This window comes from Bubalus kerabau, chromosome 6, assembly GCF_029407905.1.
Source record: "Bubalus kerabau isolate K-KA32 ecotype Philippines breed swamp buffalo chromosome 6, PCC_UOA_SB_1v2, whole genome shotgun sequence".
Taxonomy (NCBI): Eukaryota; Metazoa; Chordata; class Mammalia; order Artiodactyla; family Bovidae; genus Bubalus; species Bubalus kerabau.
In genome coordinates this window covers 92974966-92994059 of record NC_073629.1, presented here as the reverse complement: position 1 = coordinate 92994059, position 19094 = coordinate 92974966, and the positions used below count along the sequence as shown (strand labels likewise).

Genomic DNA, 19094 nt, shown 5'->3' with positions numbered 1-19094 from the left:
CTTCAGGAGATGTTGAGAGACTGAAAGGCCTGGGGTGCTACAGTATATGAGGTTGAAAAGAGTCGGACGCGACTGGGCGACTGAGCAACAACAGGGGTGATTCCTATCTAAACATCTATACAAGATGTCATCAGGGGGCCATGTGCATGATTCCAGCTTCAGAGGTGTACTTGCATGAACCACCTGCCCTCTCTGGACTGCTTCCTGGGGAATCAGCAGAACACACCCACTACAGACGGGCCATTCAAACACTACTTTTCCAGGAAGGCTGCCCTGATCTCTCTCTTGTCAGTGCTAGCCTGTGAGCTCTCTGAGAGCCAGCAGACCCTAGGATTCATGTCTGCATCCTCAGTAGGAGCCAGGCCTGGTAACCAACATGCTGGCCCCACCTCCAAGCTGTTACGTTCATCTGCCTGTCCTCTTGACTGGATGCTCCCAAAGCTGATGCTGAGCTTGGGTTATACCCACTTCTCCAGAGTCTAACAGAGAACCTAGCATATGATAGGGTTCTAGGAAATGTTTGCTGAACAAATGAATAAATTAAAGAAAGATACTCTAAACTAGCACTATCCAACCGAACTTTCTCTGGTGATGGAAATGTCCTATATTTGCTGTCCAATAGGGTAGCCACTGGGCTTACCAGGTGGCCATAGTGAAAAAGAACCTGCCTGCCAATGCAGGAGACACAAGAGATGAGGGTTTGATTCCTGGGTGGGGAAGATCCCCTGGAGGAGGGCATGGTAACCCACCCTAGTATTCTTGCCTGGAGAAGTCCATGGACAGAGGAGCCTGGTAGGCTACAGTCCATGGGGTCACAAAGAGTTGGACACGACTGAACGACTAAGCACGCAGCACACACACATGGTAGCCACTAGCCACACGGGTAGTGAAAGCCACTGAGCACTGAAATGTTGCCAGTAGTCTCTTTTATTTAATTGTAAATTAATTTAAATAGCCATAAATTCTTCCATACGAATGCTTACATACAGGATAATTATAAGATTACAGAGATGATCCATTTTAAAAAAGAGAGATGACCCAACATCTTATAGCACTCAAAAGATGATCATGGCAAGATACTGAAAATGAGGAGGGGGAAGAGAAAGAAGGTCCCCAACCACCTCCAAGCCTGCACCTACCTGGCTGATATCACACAACGGGAACCTACTTGTCTCCATAGCTCCCTGGCCAACAGCTCTACTGTATTCTGGGTACAAAGCAGCCAGAGTCATTGAGAGAATAAAAGACTGAGATGAGTGAGAAGGGAAGGGTGTGGGTCTGGGAGAGGAAAGACTCTGAAGGGGTTGCAAAAGGTAAACTCTGGCCTTTTTTATCGCCAGAGATAAGAAGAGAGGGTATTCCCTCCAAGAAAAAGCTTATGCAAGAAGGGACTAGCAACAGGTGCAGGAAAAGAGCTAGCAAAGGTGTCCCCAACCCCAGGACTGGGTAATCCGTGTGGCTCCACCACCAGTGTCCAGAGCAGAAGGCTGCTCTGCACACCCATGTTCCCGCCCGTCCTCAGATTCTCACACTAGGCTTGCAAGGGAGCTAGCTAGCAAATATTTCCATCTTTTAAGCTGGCAAACCAAGGTTCTGTGAGATCATCCAAGGTCGCAGGTCTCAGACTGTCTGGAGCTCAGAAGTCTGCTGAGGACAGTGAGCCAGATGATGAGTTGGTGAAGTCACACAGATGAGGACTGGAGACCTGGCCAGGCTGGGAGGGAACCTGCACACACTGTCGTCTTGCCCTGCTGACTTCGAGCTCAGTGCAGGTAAGGGCTCTGTGTGTTAGACCACGATGGTGTCCCAGGGCCCAATCAATACCTGGGACATAGTAGCCATTCAATATACTGATGAACAGACAAAGCAACAACCAAACCGGGATTACAGCCCATCTGTTTTCAGGATACTTTGTCACCTGTGTGGGTGCTCAGTCGTATCTGACTCCTTGTGACCCCATGGACTGTAGCCCACCAAGGTCCTCTGTCCATGGGATTCTTCAAGCAAGAATATTGGAGTGGGTTGCCATGCCCTCCTCAAGGGGATCTTCCCGACCCAGGGATTGAACTCACATTTCCTCCGTCTCCTGCATTGGCAGGCAGATTCTTTGCCATCAAGCCACCTGGATAAAGCCAATACTTCATTCCCTGTGCACCTGACAATTGGCCAGACAGAGATCACTGTCCAAGGCTCAGACATACAGAGCCACTCTGGGTTGCTGTCCTGAAAATCTGCTTGGGGAATTGCCCAGGAAGCCACATGTTGACTGCAGAAGGACAGATTAATTCCTCTGGGGACCTGCATTCATTCTCTTCTCTGGTCCACACTCCTCCTGCAAGTCGGAGATGCAGTTATTACAGACCCTGCTCCACAGAGCTCACAGTCTCGTTGGGGAGGAAGCATCCATAAAAGCTGACTATTCAATGGGAGAAAACTGACAAAGGGCAGCAGAAGATGAAGGAGAGAAACAGTAATTCTGGCTGGAGGAGGCAGTTTCTCAACTGTGATGAATGGGGAAGATTGGAGCCAAGGCATTCAAGTTTAGAGGACCTGGGGGAAGGTCCAGAGAGGAGGCAAGGTGTGAGAAAGGGCAGGGTCTTGGAGTCAGGCCTGCAGCTACCACTCAACAGCTCTAGAATTTTGGGCAGGTCATTCAGCCTTAGTTTTTCTCATCTGTAAAATGGGGGTGATGATACTTCACAAGGAGTAAGTGGCTTCACAGAATATCTGCTCAAGCGGGGCCCAACAAATTGAAGCCTCCCCAGGGCTGAAGAGCCCCACCAGTGTGGGGATGTGGGAGGAGAAAAGGGGCACCATCTTAAGTGTAAGAGGTAGAAGCAAGGGAATTCAGCTGGATATTAGAGTTTGAAGGCAACTCCCAACCCAACTAACCAGGGACAGGGGGAGGGAGGTCTGTACCTCCTGACCCACCCCAGAAACACCCACTCCTGCCAGATACCAGAGCCACTGCAGCTTGAATGAATGTTCTGGACTGACCCCAGGGCCGGGACTTGTCAGATAATTGTGCTGATGCAGCCCACGCCCACCTGGGCAAGGGAGGTGGACAGCTCCTAACCTTCCTCCAACCCTAAGTGAAGTCAAGATGCCAGCCAGTCAGATCTGTGAACTCCCGCACTGAGATTAGGTCTCAGTCTCTGAAACCCTGAAGTCCTTGTTCTTTAATTTTTCCAAATAAATAAATAAATAGAAAGAAAGAAAGAACAAAATCAGGGCTTCCTTGGCGGTTCAGTGGCTAGGTTAAGACTCCAAGCTCCCAACACAGGGGCCCTGGTTTCGATCCCTGGCCAGGGAACTAGATCCCGCAACTAAGACCCAGCACAGCCAAACAAGTAAATGAATAAAATATTTTTTAAAAAAAGAAAGAAAGAAAGAACAAAACATCAAAATAAGGGGGTGGGGTACTGAGACATAGAGGAGAAACACCATCAGACCAAGTCAGGCTTGGGGACCTAGGCCCAGCTCTGCCACTCAGTAAGAGCAAAAATAACAGCTCACCTTTGTCACATACCTACTACGTGCCAGCCCCTGAGCTAGGTGCTCTACAGACTCATTACTTAATCCTCACCTTAATCCCCTCATCAACTCTATGAGATAGACTTTATCTTCATTTCACAAATGAAGAAAATGGGGGCTCAGAGTCCAGTGAACTTGCCCAAGGTCCAGCAAATGGTATAGTTGAGGTCTGAACTCAGTTCTGACTCCAAAAGCCATGTGACCACCTTTGTGCAAGTCATATGACCTCTCTGAACCTTAGTCTTCCCATCTGTTCATAGGGGGATGGAATGAATAATAACGATTTGGGCAGAGCTCTACAGTTTACAAGCTCAAACCACTACAGTACCCAGAGAGGAGCCAGGAAGCCAACACAATCCCTGCGGTCCATCTAAGCCTGTCGTGGAGTGGGGATCAGGGTGTATACAGCCATCTCCACCCCAGCAGGGCAACTGAGTGCTGGCTCCTGGTTCTCATTTCCAAGGTTCTTCTTCATCTTAGAGAAATCTGAGTCAGATGTGTTGCAACCACCAATAACTGCTCTTTAAACCTCAGGATGGGAGAAGGCAATGGCACCCCACTCCAGTACTCTTGCCTAGAAAATCCCATGGATGGAGGAGCCTGGTAGGCTGCAGTCCATGGGGTCGCTAGAGTCGGACATGGCTAAGCGACTTCACTTTCACTTTTCACTTTCATGCATTGGAGAAGGAAATGGCAACCCACTCCAGTGTTCTTGCCTGGAGAATCCCAGGGACAGAGGAGCCTGGTGGACTGCCGTCTATGGGGTCGCACAGAGTCGGACACGACTGAAGCGACTTAGCAGCAGCAGCAGCAAACCACAGGATGAGACACTCTTGAAAGCACCTGGGACTCTGCTTAGAAGGGAGGGCAGGTATGTGGCAGGGAGTGCCTACAATCCAGGCCAGTCACTGCAGGACAGCATTTGGCCCCTTACTCTTCTACCTGACACCACTCCGCCTGGCCACAGCCTACAAGGGTCTGTGACCATGGAAGCCAACTCCTCCCAGAAAGGAGAGGAAAGGGAGGCCCAGACAGAGGAGAAGACTTGCCCAACAAATGTGACCCAGAAGAGCAGCGCAGATCTCACAGTGAAAAGCCCCAAGACCGTGTGGAAAGAAAACAGGGCTGTTTCTGCATGTGAGAACTCCTTGTACACCTACTGGAGTTTCGCATGTGCCAAGAGCTTACTATATGTTCAAACTTGTAGGAGAAACAAAGACATCAAACTTCTCCTTTCATGGTGACAAGCTCCTTGAGGGCAGAGACTGGACTGGACTCCATTCCCAAACTTCCTTGACATCCACTTTGATCCAGGCCCTGTGCTAGGCACAGGGGTGCAGGAATAATGAGACTCTGCCCTGCCCTCAAGGACACAGTAGGTAAATAGAAAATTGCCACAGGACATGTCCTGTGCTACAGATGAAGGAAGGAGAGGGTTGTGGGTGCCAGAGGCCTAGCATCACCAGGCTGTGGGAGAACAGGAAAGCTTCCAGAAAGAGGTGGCATCTGAGCTGCGTCTTAAGATTAAGTAGGAGTCAGACCAGTGAAAAGGAAGGGAAGGAAGGCCCTTCCAGGAGATTTGGTTTATCAAACGTTTGCATAACAGCAATAACAATAAAATTCCAACATTAATTGAGCATCTGACCATGTGCCAGTCTCTGTATTTAAGCACTTTTACATATACAAGTATTAACTCATTTCATTCACATAAAAATCTTTTGAGACCATTACAACTATTATTCCCATTTTACAGATAAGAATATTGAGACCCAAAGAGCTTAATAACTTGCCCAAGATCCCCAAGTTGGTACCTAAAACCAGAGTTCAAACCTAGTGGTCTGGTTCTACATTACAGCCCCAACCAGCACCCTATATCCTTCTCAGATACGTATTTGTGAGACAAGGTGCTAGACATAAGGCTACAAAGATAGATATTTGAATATTAACTATTTTATATTCTAAAAATGATTTAAAGAGGCACACAAATGAATAAAAATAAGCTCACAGTGTGTAAGGACAGAAGGACACATAAAGAGAAAATTCCAGATTCGAAGCTTCATAAAGAAAAGTCTGATGCTGCTGCTGCTGCTAAGTCGCTTCAGTCATGTCCGACTCTGTGTGACCCCATAGACGGTAGCCCACTAGGCTCCTCTGTCCCTGGGATTCTCCAGGCAAGAACACTGGAGTGGGTGGCCATTTCCTTCTCCAATGCATGAAAGTGAAGTCTCTCAGTTGTGTCCGACTCTTAGCGACCCCATGGACTGCAGCCCACCAGGCTCCTCCATCCATGGGATTTTCCAGGCAAGAGTACTGGAGTGGGGTGCCATTGCCTTCTCCGCAGCTCCTCGATCTGCTGCTGCTAAGTCACTTCAGTCGTGTCCGACTCTGTGCGACCCCATAGACGACAGCCCACCAGGCTCCCCCGTCCCTGGGATTCTCCAGGCAAGAACACTGGAGTGGGTTGTCATTTCCTTCTCCAACGCATGAAAGTGAAAAGTGAAAGTGAAGTCGCTCAGTCGTGTCCGACTCTTAGCGACCCCATGGACTGGAGCCTACCAGGCTCCTCCGTCCATGGGATTTTCCAGGCAAGAGTACTGGAGTGGGGTGCCATTGCCTTCTCTGCTGATGCTGCTGAAGGACAAGCAAATAAGACGTTAGGAAGAGATGGTAAACTTCCTGGTGGTCTGGTGGTTAAGAATCCGCCTTCCAATGCAGGGGATGCAAGTTCAATCCCTGGTCAGGGAACTGAGGTCCCACAAGCCTCAGGGCAGCTAAGTGTGAGTATTGCAACTACCGAGCTCACAGACCACAAGTAGAGAGTCCGTGCGCCACAAAAGGTTCCCCTGATGCAATGAAGCAACAAAGACCCGATGCAGCCAAATGAATTAATTTAAAAATAAATAAATTCATTTCCTTTAAAAAAAAAAAAAAAGGAAGAGATGGAACTGGATTGGCCGGAAGGCTTTGAACACCAGACCAAGGTGCTCAGATTTTTCCTTCAGTCAACTAGCTGCTAATCTATAAGCCATGGAGAAGGCAATGGTACCCCACTCCAGTACTCTTACCTGGAAAATTCCATGGACTGAGGAGCCTGGTAGTCTACAGTCCATGGGGTCGCAAAGAGTCGGACACGACTGAGCGACTTTACTTACTTAATCTACAAGCCAAGATATAATTTCAGGGAAGACCGTGAAAGCATGTGCCAAAGACTATCTCTAGAACAAACCGATATCACTACAGATATGTGAGTGGTTGATAAAATACAAATCTCTTTAAAATAGCCCTTAAAACTAGTAACCTCCAGGTATCTTTTCCACCAGTAGATAAAAAATATAACAGCTATCATAGGGGATAGATTTTTGTCCTTATGTTCAGAAAACTTGGGATACCCTGCTGTCAGGGATGGGAAGTAACAAGAAGGCTTTAAGCAAGGAACTCTTTGGGGATTGAAGGTCTGGGAATTTTGCCCTCCACCCACACCTATACCTCCACCTCTCCAGGCTAGAAATCAACCATCTGAAGTCCCAAAGATGAGCTGAGCCCAGCCAAAAGCCCCAATGCAGAGACATTCTCACAAAGAGAGCTACGTAAGTACAAATGACTGTTTGATCAATCATTTGGCCTCAGCGTGGGATTTGGTTAGAATTAAAGCCATCTGGTTGGGAGGGGGAGGAGACAAGCAGGCGGGAAAATGACCCACCCCCTCCCCCCAAAAAGCATTGTTAAAATATAACGGGGGAAAAACAGTAAAGTCCCTGCTGTTATTTCAGCCTAAGCCACTTAATCCTTCAGCACATAAAGCAACTTATTTTATGACCTTTTCTCTTTAAAAAGTAAATCAGAAGACGCTGCCTTGAATTCAGATATCTCTGAAACACACTACTCATCCCTCCCAGTGAAATATCCTGTTTCATAAACCTTCTTCGAGATACTTGAAACTGCAGATCACTAAATGCCTAGCTTTAGGCATCTGACATTCCAGAGAATTAATATTTAAACTTATTATAGGAAAAAAGAATTGAGTTTGGTTGAAGCATGAAATATTTAATAGTGTCTCCAAATTAGAAACCCTATTTTGTTTCGCGTTGGAAATGCCAACGTTATTACCTGGGCTTTGCACTCAAATTAGATAAAATGCACGGGCGGTCTTGAGATTAAACACACAATTACAGCCGTTCTCTCCAGAGAGAAGGGGAGCGAGACAGGTTTGGGGAGTGGAAGCGATTGGGTTTCATTTTTACGATACACTTAAAATTATATTATCATTCTCTGCCTGGAGGGTTGGACTTGAGAGGGTTGAAGCTACTTAACCACTGAAAACTGTGTCAAGATCGGTGAATCCACAGAGCCCGATTCACAGGCTGGTGAAGCCGTCTATGTCTTGGAACAGGCCCACTGCTGGGCAAAACCCCGGGGAACTTTCTCTACTCACTAGGACAAAAGTATTAAGTGGTTTGGGATAAAAATTAAGCTTCAATTGACACAGTGGATCCTGGCAGCCTCTGCCGGCACGTGTAATTTATTTACAGGGTTGGAAAGTCGGCAAAATACATCATCAACTCTTATACAAACTTCTATTAGGTATTAAATACCCAAGCCTCAGAGAAGTAATTCATATAGTCCAACAACGTTCCAAAATAAACCCAATCTCCAGCCCTCCGGAGAGCTTAAAACAGCAAATGGGATCTGTGTTTTTAAAGCTGAGTTTATAATACTCCCTGGTTTCTTGCTAAAGCTTTGCCATCAAACCTGTTACTTAAAAACAAAAGCAACAACATCTAAGAGAGTAATCCGGTTGCTAAAAAAGACATAAATAGGAAGAGGCTGAGACACAGGCAACCAGGCCATCCTTGACACCTCTTCCGGCTCTCGCTTTCAGACGCGGGGTCAACATCTAAAGGCAAAGGAGCTTTGGGCAAGCCGAAAGCCTCCTACAATTTCCACTTCAGAAAAAATATGACCCCTTGAGAATGTCCACATTCACATATATTCTCACAAACACATACACACCCCCGTGCAAGGCCACAGACCCAAGCCAGCAGTGGGACCTCCTCCTTCCAGAGAGGGGCATTTGACTCATTCATCATTTGACACAAAAGACCCATTTCCCACAAACTCTAGTTCGCTCTGATCCCTGGCTTGCTCTCCCCCACAAGCCTTTCTTCATCCCACCAGGCGTTTAATAAGAAATAATTAGTTAATAGATCTCCAGCCATCATGCCCAGTGAAGCATGCATTCTACACACCAAGTGTAGTGGGATCATGAGGAATTCTCTTCAAACAGAAGTCTTCATTACCAGCAGAAGGGGGATCACAGCCAGGGCCTGGGCAACAGAGCTCCCACCGTATGACAGGCTCAAATGGGGACTCGAACCTGCAGTAACCAGTGGGGTGTGTGTATGCTGCTTCTGAGAGGGGTCTGCTTCCAGGGCCTCCAGTCTCAGGCTCCTTGCCTGAGGACCCCCATGTCACAACTGGGAACCACTGTCCTTTCCCCATTTCTGCAGCAGAGAGTAGTGGGGAGAGCCCCAGTGGAGGCAGAGTCTCCCCTTAAAGTCACACCTCAGCCTGTGAGCTGAGACTGCAGTCTGCCCAAGGACTGGTTGTCTGTACCTGCCTGTGGCCTTCCACTGCTGTCCCCCAGGGTTCAGAGACACACGCTAGAGCCACTGCGACTCTTAGCTGCTGCATGGGTTTTAAAAGCTGTAGTTGAGAGCTCTGTGCTCTAGAGTAGCAGTCCCCGACCTTTCCGGCACCAGGGACCTGTCTCGTGGAAGATGATTTTTCCACGGACCAGGAGAAACGCGGGGTGGTTTGGCGATGATTCAAGCGCATCACATTTATTGTGCATATTATTCTATTATTACATCAGCTCCACCTCAGATCATCAGGTGTTAGATCCCGGAGGCTGAGGATCCCTGCTTCAGGGCGAAAGCGCCGGCTTTGCTGTCAGACAGAGCTGGGTTCAAATCCCAGGCTCTACTATCTACTTTCTGTGCAGTGAGTCACTGCAAATTTAATACGGAGCTCACTGTTTAGACAAATTGCTCAACTTTTCCAAGCCTCATTTCCCTGATCTGTAAATTCAGAACAATGCCTCCTTTTCTCATAGGGTTATTGGGCTTTATTAAATGCAATGACAGCTACGAACTGCTTGACCTGGCACAGAGTAGGTGCTCAGTAAAGGTTAGTTGACATCTCTTCCTCTTCTGGTTCCTTCTGTAGTCAGCTTCAGGAGTCAAGAGTTCCAAGAAGAGGTCAAGTTGAGAACCAGACCTTTTTCTGTACTCTATATCCTTCCGAACTGCCCCAGCCGAGTTCACAAGGAATCCTTGAGCAACGGAGCAGGAAGGGACTACAGGTCATCCCAACCAAGTGCTTCCCATTTTACAGATGGGGAAACCAAGGCTCAGAGCCAAGGGCTGGGCCCACATGCATTGAGTCTGTACAATGGTGTGTGTGTTTGCTCCAGACAGGGCTAACCATAACCACCAAAAAAATTCAGGCCATACAGGAAATGCATTATTCAGTGAACGGACTGAAGGCTCCTCTCAGTGCATCTGACTCAAATGCTGACTTTAAAAACACAGCTCGTAATGCTAACACAATCCGCCTCGACCCACCGGAAACCTTCGGAAGGAATAACCCTTTAGAGTTAAGGGGATGACGGAGAAAAGAAGAAAACAGATGCTTCAAGTGACTTTAAACTAAAAGACCACTGGGTCAGGGTTGTATTTTTTCCACCCCATCCCATCCCAGGCCTCTGTTTTCTTTCAGTTTCTTATAAGGCTTTAGGACACCAAAGCAGCCACAAAACTTCCCCCCCACCCCACTCTTTCTGCTTCCCTTAACTCAGTAACTCAGCTATCAGTCCCGGACTTTGCTTCTAATGCTGAAAGCATTTTTTTTTTTCATTGTAAACTATTAAGTCGGGCAGCGGCTGTTGATAAACAAGAAGTCCGTTTTTAAACTGCTAGAATCATTAGCACAGGGAAGGCGAGCAGCACAAATATTTCAGGAGTTTGCTCTTTTTTCCTGGCCCTAGTATCACAGCTGGGCTTTCTGCATGTTGCAGTTGAATTTTTTAAAGCCCAGGGCAGAATTTGTTTCATTTCTTCTCCCCCTTGAACTGAATGTCTTTGTTTCTTTAAACACAAAAAATAAACTACCCCCTACCAGAAGAAACAACACAAGTCTTCAGGTCCAAATTAACTGCAACTAAAATCTGTATTAGGAAAAAAAATTAGCAAACCACACAGTCTAATTTAACTTTGAATATAATCATAGATATAAGGTGAAGTTGTTGAAGTACAACCATATCAGCTTCAAAACAGAGAATTCTTTTCTAGGAAAATTGAGAGAAAGAAGGGAAATTATCCTCCCTATGCAAAAGTCCCAGTTAGTGACTGGTCCATTTACAAATAAAGTTGGTATTTATTTGTTTGGTTTTTTTTTTTCCTATTCCTATCCAAAAAAGGATGGAAAACCCCATTCCAAACTTTAGTTTCTCCCCTTTTCTAGGATGTTTGCCAAACTCCACAAAATAAAACCGAAGAAAATGATGATAATTATGCAACATTCAGAACAAAGAACATAAGAATATATTTTTTTAAATGATTCATTGTGCACTTATGCCTGTAATGGGATTTTAACGCACTGTAAAAATAAGCGTGCTGGCTCACTTAGCTTCTCACGCAACTGTAACGCAGGGAGATGAAGAACTTAAAGATGGGGTGAGTTTTGGGTGTTTTCTGAAGGAGAAGATGTGTGAAGGAAAACCATGGTGTATAAAGAAACACGTTTTTTAATCAGAGGTGGAGCAACACAGCCTATGGATATAATTCCGCAGCTAAGGCAGTCCTGAGACCTCAGCCCAGCCTAAGCACTACAGGTAAACGAGTCCGCAATAAGGAAGCCTAAGTTACGATCTCACGTGCTGGTTCCCTTTCCATTTTGCACGCCGGGTCTTAGCAGCTTCTACAGAGCTTGGGAGGCAAAAAGGGAAGAGAAATTCTAGCCACCCAAGATTCTTTGGGAATCTTTGGGAGTTGTATTTCCACTACATGTCTATAAAAGATTTGTCGGATACATAATTCTTATGACTGTAGACGCAACATGTTCCTATCTTATTTGTGTACCCACACACATACATGTTTCTCTTTGTCTCACTGAGCCTGACATTTGGCCAGCAGGTTTTTCTCCCCCTTATTTGAAACCTCAAGCACTGAAGAAATTTGGATCTGATTATTTCCGGATCGCAGGACCAGCACTTTAAAATGGATGAAATGCAAGCAAATTGCCCACTAGAGCCGGAGGGGGTAAATGCTTTCAAAATAACTCATACCTTTCTATTATGGATGTGCTGGCCTCTCCAAAATCTCCCCAGAACATCACAGTGGCTTTTGATTCAAATGAAGAAACTCTACAAGGTAATGCCAACCAAAACCGTTATGTCTTTACTCTCCACCTCCAGTCCCTAATGCGCCTGCTCACAACCTACAACTGCAGTCCTTCTTTGTTTTCATTTTTAAAGAAAAAATACATATACTTTTTCTTTAAGTTACAAGATTGACTGCTTTGGGAATTTTTAGCCACAGTATGATAGCTGTTAACTAACGGCAGGGTCCACATTTGTCATGATCATCAGCCTCCTTTTTATTTGCTAGGATGTGTCCAGTCTCAGCACACAGTGAAAAGGGTCCAGTGAGTTGCTGAGAATTATCTGGTTTGGTCTGAGAGCAGCAATTCTGGTCAAACAGAATCATTTGGTAAACTAAGAAGTTTTCTAACGATGGCACAGATACTCGTTACCAAATTCCGAAGATTCGAGACAGAAGAAATACCAACAGCAAAAATAGTTTAAATTCTCTGGGAACGCTTGGGAAGCCGTCATGAACGCCAGCTCTCAGCCACCAACACACACACATATAAGGCACTAGTTGTGGAATGGGAAGCCTTAGAAACTGCCACTTACTGTCTGTAGCCTTAAGCACATCCTTGAACCTGAATGTCTTCATCAATAAAATGGGAATCACAGTAGTAAGAGCCAGAATCTGCCTGCAGATACAAACTGCAAAGAGCTTTTACATCTGTCCCCTCAGAACAGCCCACAAGGTAGGCAGGGCTCAGCTGGCATGAAGGCTGATGAAAGAACGTGTGCGGGACACACGCTGAAAACTGTGAAGCCCTGTGCCCAGAGAGCAAGCTTCACCAAGTCAGCGGCACAGAGCTGACCGCCTCCATAAAGTCCAGATGTTTACCTTCTTTCCTTGTCAGAACTTCCACAAGCGGAGTGTTGGGTGTTTAATAAAAAGAAAGAAAAAGCGCAGCATCTGGTAATTTGGCCTTTTCAGCTGTTTGGAATCTGGATAAACGGGACTCTGCCATAAACAGATCGTGATTCTTATTGTAAATGATGACAATGTTAGTCCATGACGTTGCACCATCCCCAGGGCCTCCTGACTCCAGATCTGGAAATGCAGAGGACCCTGACATTTACGGATAAGCTGCTGGGTTCGAGAGCTCACGCTCCGCCTCAGTTTAGGGTCTGTCCGAGAAACAAGAAGGCAGAGCATCTGAAACCTGATTCCAAACCAAGCAATACTGTCGTCTCTCCGCTCACCAGGGAAGCACTGGCCACAAAAGACCTGAAGCTTGGCTCCTCTCAGCTTCTCTGGCTAGGACACCAGTTAAAAGTCGTGAAAGTCAACAATTAAAAAAAAATCAAACCTTTCTCCCTCCTCGCCCTACCCTCTTTGTCTCAAATAGAGCTGACCATAACAGTGCCCTACACGAATTAATAAACGCAAACCCTTCTTCCTTTTTAGTTTATATTCTTACAACTGTTTCATTTTCCCTTGGGAAGGAAGTATTATTACCTCTCGTGCAAATGAAAAACCAGCGGTTGAGAACGTTAAACACATCACAAGAGCCATCTCCAAAATAACCAGGCACTGAGGTGGCCCTTTGACACCGTATATCACTAATACTCTCCTCAGTCTTTCTGTCTCACGGTAGATTTACAAATGAGGAAACTAAGGCTCAGAGAAGGAAATAACTTCCCCTAGTCCCACGGATCCTAGGTGGCAGGGTCTTAAAATTTCCAGCATGGTCAATAAATATTTTTCAGTTGGTATTCTTGTCTTCTGTTTCCAGTAAGCCTGAGACTTGGAGCTAGACACCAAATATTCAAAGGGTTATAAGGCCTAGGGAGTATCTGTGTGGGAACAGGGGCAGCAAGAAGGTTTCTTTTATGGCCTGTTTGAGAAGGTTGCCCAGCTCTGATTTTCTCTCAGGCCACTGTGTAGCTTGACTACAGGGGAAAAAATTGCCTAGAAAGACAGAAGCCGAGTCAGAAGCCTCTTCAAGCCTAGGTCCATAAGCTATGGGCTGGCCAGAGACCCCCACCCAGCAGGCCTCAGTTTCCTCATCTTTTAAATGGGTATAACAAATCTGACCCCCCCACCAGCCTCACTGGAGGCTGTGAAGAAAACAGAAGCCTCTTACAAAAAGCTTAATCAGTACAACCATCTTAAGGTACAAAGAAAGAGGTGCTTCCTCCCATTCTTTTACCCTCCTCTGCCCTTTCCAAACACAATTCTGATTTAAAGATCTCATATTTTAGACATTGGGGGCATGCGGATAAAAATAATTGGGGTTTAGGAGAATGGACGTCAGAAGATTGTACATAACTAATGCATACACATGAAAAGTCTCTAACCACAGCTTTGGATGTCAGAAAGTTGCACACAACGAAAGCATCCACATGAAAGGTCTCTAACCAGGGCTTGGAACAAAGGCTATGTTTGGGAGAGCAATTTATTAGGTCTGCAGAGAACTGAGGTCTTCAGTTGACAGCTATTTTTTTTTTAAACACAAAATGTTGCAAGAGGGTATCTATTTAAGGGAGGATTGTCTACAGGAGGGGGGCAAGTGAGGGAGCTCCAGGCTGCAAATATTACTCATGTCTTGCTGCACAGCCTTCCTCTCTTCCTAGTAAAAGGGAATCTCATGTGCCTATTCCAACAATAATACGCTAAAGCGTTTTCCTCTATATCCTTTACAAATGACCTCTATCTCTTGGAGAAGAGACTGAATTTAAAACAACAGACAAGAAATAGTGCTCTCCTACAAAGTTAGGTATTTTCATTAAAAAGCAAAAAGTATTTATGTTTATTTCACTTTACCAGTCTTTGAATTAGAGAGATTTTTTTTTTTTTACCCTAAAGGCGCTCTCATCCCTAAAAGTAAGCCACCCTACCATTTCTAACTTGCCAACTGATGCTAAAGTAATGATGCCTATAAAGCCATTAAACAAACTTTTTGTCTTCCTTAAGAATCAGCTAGAAATAGAACCAAGAGGTCCCAAACAATGAAATAATAAAAAACCAAAGCTTTGCTTTTTCCCAGGGAAAAAAAGTAGATGAGGGGAAAGATACAGTGCCTCAACAATTTCCCCAATTTCTGGTTAATTATCTGTCAGTGTGAAACTTATAAATAATGGCTCAATAATAATTAACTGTGATGAGAAGAACATGCTCATGAGAATCCAGCCTCATCACTGACTTTGACCCATTAATTATACTGGAGCCTGCACCTTATACCCACCAGCCTCACTGGGTAGAGGACGGGTATTACAAACTAACTTTTGACCAAAGACTATGCTTTTGAAGCATCAAGTACATAACAGCCATTGTTAAAGTCAGGACTTCACTCAGGCTAGACTACAGATTCATAAAATTTTCCATCAGGAATCCAGAAATCAGCTGGTATAATTAATTCCTTACTTGACAGATCGGGAAACTGAGGTCCCAAAAAGGGGAGAGGGGGCTGGCTGAAGGCTTCTGGTTTTTGTTACTGAGGAAGACTGGAATACTTCAAAGTATGCGTTAGCAGGTTCAGAGACAGACATACTCGAGTTGATACTCATCCTAATTTATAATAAGGATTTGACAAATTTCACACAACTTTTATCAGAAACATACAGAAGCAAAATTATGTAATCTGAGCTTTCTAAACACACATCTCCCCCCCAGATAGGCTTACTGAATTTAAATTAGGTGCTTCCTAAACAGTCACCGTTTCAGAATGACAAGCGAGTCCCAAACAACTTGAGAGAAAACTGATGAACTCTGGAGAAAGTTCTACCAAGTGCTTGGGAAGATTCCTACAAAGGCCTGCCGTGGAATCAGACTACCCAAATCTCTCCACGCCCGTGGCCAGGCACGTCGGCGGGGACATACTTACCCTTCCCGGCGGCAGTGGCGGAGGCCTTGGACGGACCGTAGTCTCGGGGACTCCGGGGCCGGAGGAAGTCGTGGGCGCGCGGTGGCGCGGGAGGCCGGGGCAGCAAGTCACGCGGAACCCCCTCCCCGCAGCTCCCGCCGCTCACGGTGACCCTGAAGGCCATGTGCGGGCCGAGGCCAGCGGGCCCCCGGCCGGGACCTGGAGCGCCGGGGGCCTCCTTCGGCCTCTTGTCTGAGTGCGCCTCTGCCACTTCGCAGTGCATGGCGCCGGGGCGGGGCGCACCGCTGGGGGTCTCGCCGGGCTTCTGCGGAGGGGAGAAAGCACAGGCGCGTCAGAATGAGCGGAGCGATCTCCTTCTGGTCCAGGGGGCGATGTTTGAGCAGGTCACCATCCCTCCGTTTATTCCACCTTAGCGCCACCACACTCACCCTAACGTGACAAACCTACCTGATCCACGGAAAAGTCCCCTCCAGGGCGCAGGAACATCTAGCATGTCCTTCCCCGACTAGTGGAAGGCCAGCTACCCAATCTGCCGCCATCCAGTCCTCTTTGGACGAAGGGGAAACTGAGGCCTGGAGAAGGGAGAGCGCCTATGCGCGTCACCCAGTGGGACACGGAGCTGACGGCAGAGATTCCCGGAGCAGGGTACTGGCAAAGCCGCGGAGACTACTCGGAATGGGTCACGGGCTGCACACCTTGCCTCGTGGGCGCTCTGGGATCCGGCTGAGCGCAGGGACAGCCGACTACGCACCCGCAGGCCCGTGGACAGACCCTCTGAGATACCACCACCACACAAGCTGCGAAAATGGGAGTCGGGGGATGTGTTCTCACTCCCGCAACGTGAACCCATACACGCACCGAGACGCACACTCACACGCGCAGCGGAGAAAACGAACCGATCGCGCGTGCAAACCTGCAAAAAGTCGACAGCCCGTGCACTCCCGCTCCCACGCACACCAAACACACCCCGCAAATGCACACTCGGGGACAAGACGTGCCATACATTCTACTTTCACTCACCAGCTCAGACTCTCAGCAACACTAGTAGCTGCAGTCTCACGCTCACCACGCGCGAGCGCTGGGTGCCCCTCCACAGAGCCTTGGGCCTTCCATCATCCCTCCTGGAAAACGGACCTGGGGCCCCAAACTCTCCCTTCCCCTCGTGCTCCCCGCGCAATCTCCAAACTCCCCAATTCACCATCCTGGGACACCAGCCTTGGCTGTCGGCCGGGCGCCCTCCCCCTTCCCGGGCCGCGGGCCGCACCCCCTCTCACCTCGCCCCCACTCACCTCGCAGCGGCTGCTGCAGCTCGCTCACGGGGCGCACGGCTCGGCGCGCCTCCACTGGCGCGGCAGCCCCAGCGGCCGCAGCTTCCAGCGGGGCGGTATCCCGGAGGTGGGGGCGGGGCCTCAGCCTGCCTGACAGCCTCTCCAGCCACTAACGCGCTGCGGCCGCCCCGCCGAGGCCAATCGCGGCGCGAAGGCGGGGCCTCCACGGCTGCGGGCCAGGGCCAGCCGCGCGCGAGGCAGGCCGGAGTGTTTGACAGGCGGCGGCCGGTGGCGCTGGGTGCTGCTCGGGCCCCGCTCCGCCCGCTGCCTATCAGGGATAGCCCGCCGGGCGGCGCCGCGGGCTGCAGAGCCTGGGCTCTGTAGTCGGGGCTGGGCCGGCGAGTGGGGCGAGAGGCACTCCGTATCAGGAGAGCCGAATCAACCTGTCTCTTCGCATCTCCGAAGCTGAGGCAAGACCCTTCGTCCCTCGTCCAGCGTCAGTTTTCTCCAGGTCAAATGGGACCCGCCAAGCCTGCTAAAGTGGAGGCAGTGGAAGTAAAAGTGCTTTCAAAGTTTCCTTGCAGAATACGACCTGCTCCCACAGATTTCTCAGCGGGTCAGCAGCGAAGTTGGGACCCCAATCCAGGACTTTCAGACTACTTTTCTTAAGTTTCTGTTTCTGTGGTGTTTTTCACCTAAAAGAAACCAGACTAGAGTGTCTCCTTCCAAAGTTAAAGGATAAACAAAAATAGATATCCGGATCCCAACTAGAAAATACCCCCAAGTGAATCTGTGAATCTGTCTGGGAGCAGGGTCCCTGAACCTCGATTTTTAGCGAGCCCCCAGGAGATCCTGGGCTGGAGAATGCCACAGACAGAAGAGCCTGGTGGGCTACAGTCCATGTAGTCCATCAGGACCTGGGACCTGGTTCCCCTGAAGTCCGGCTTCCCTCACAGACAGCAGTGTTGCAGCAAGTCCTGCCCAGTGTGTAGAAAGTAGAGGAAGAACAAGACCTCTGGGCAACTGGAAGCAGTGGCTCAGTTCCCATCTCCGAACCTCAGTTTCCCCCTGGGTAAAATGGGGTTAATTCCCCGTGTCAGGTCTATCTAAGGTTACCGGAGGCTCCAGCCAGGCCTCTGAGATGGTGTCTATATTTCATGTCCGCTTGCCTCACTCCTCATTGTTTGTTGGTGATCTGGACCCACTTCAAGAACCCTGCCTGGCTCTTCACTCTTTGAAGAAAGGTGTCTGTCTGGTCTCTTTGGCCTTGGTCTCAAATTTAAAAATGTTTATGGAGCCCCTTCCTACTACACACCCAGATCAGGTCTCACAGCATAGGATTCTACACAGGGTAAGAGACCTCAAACAGCATCCCTGAATTCTTAGAAAACCAGGACATTAGAATTACCGAATCCTAAAATCTGATTTCCTGTCATTGATTAAATATAGCATCTTACAATTAGCAATAATGGCAGGAAGGACCTTGGAAATTTTGTTAGGCCCACCTCCACATTCAGAGGAGAGAAGATGTGACTGGCCCATAGCAGTATGGTGGGGTGTGGCAGAACTGGCTCTGGAACCCAGGCTTCCTGACTCCCACTCCAGCACTCTTCCTCCTGTGCCAGCCATGAGGTCTCTCGTAGACACAGTACGTCAGCCAGCCCCGCCCAACACGCACAGTCCAAGGGCCATGGGCTGCATAGGGCACCCCAAAGGTTTTGCCTCTATCCAGGGATTTGGAGTTGGGGGTTTCTGCTACTTTTATGGCAAGAGAGAAAGGGGTAGAAGGGAGTCAGAGTAGCTCACCAATCCCTCCAATACACCACCAGATGCTCCTTCCCCATTCCCTCACTCTTCTGAAGTGCCAGGGCCAGCTTTGGCACCCATAGGCCATGTGGCTTTTAGTAAATCAGAATCTCATTCTGGACCTCAGTTTCTCCCTCAAAAAGCTGGAGGGTTGGAAAAAGATTCCTGGCCTTTCCCGTTCTGCCCTTTGGTGAGGCCAGGAACCAGGAACTGAGTCCTTTGCTTCTCTCCTTACCACAG

The 19094-nt window shown here is 48.0% G+C and overlaps 1 protein-coding gene across 1 annotated transcript in view; it reads right to left on the bottom strand.

Annotated features, from left to right (window-relative positions):
* GLIS1 (GLIS family zinc finger 1) overlaps window positions 1-17162 on the bottom strand; it is a 264245-nt gene extending 247083 nt beyond the window's left edge. Inside the window, exons 1-2 of the mRNA XM_055585833.1 lie at window positions 17070-17162; window positions 15781-16084 (exon numbers count right to left, since the gene is read on the bottom strand). Coding sequence (XP_055441808.1) covers window positions 15781-16042 — 262 coding nt within the window. The 5' untranslated portion in view covers window positions 16043-16084; window positions 17070-17162. The remainder of the gene's footprint in view (window positions 1-15780; window positions 16085-17069) is intronic.
* Between the last annotated feature and the right edge of the window lie 1932 nt (window positions 17163-19094).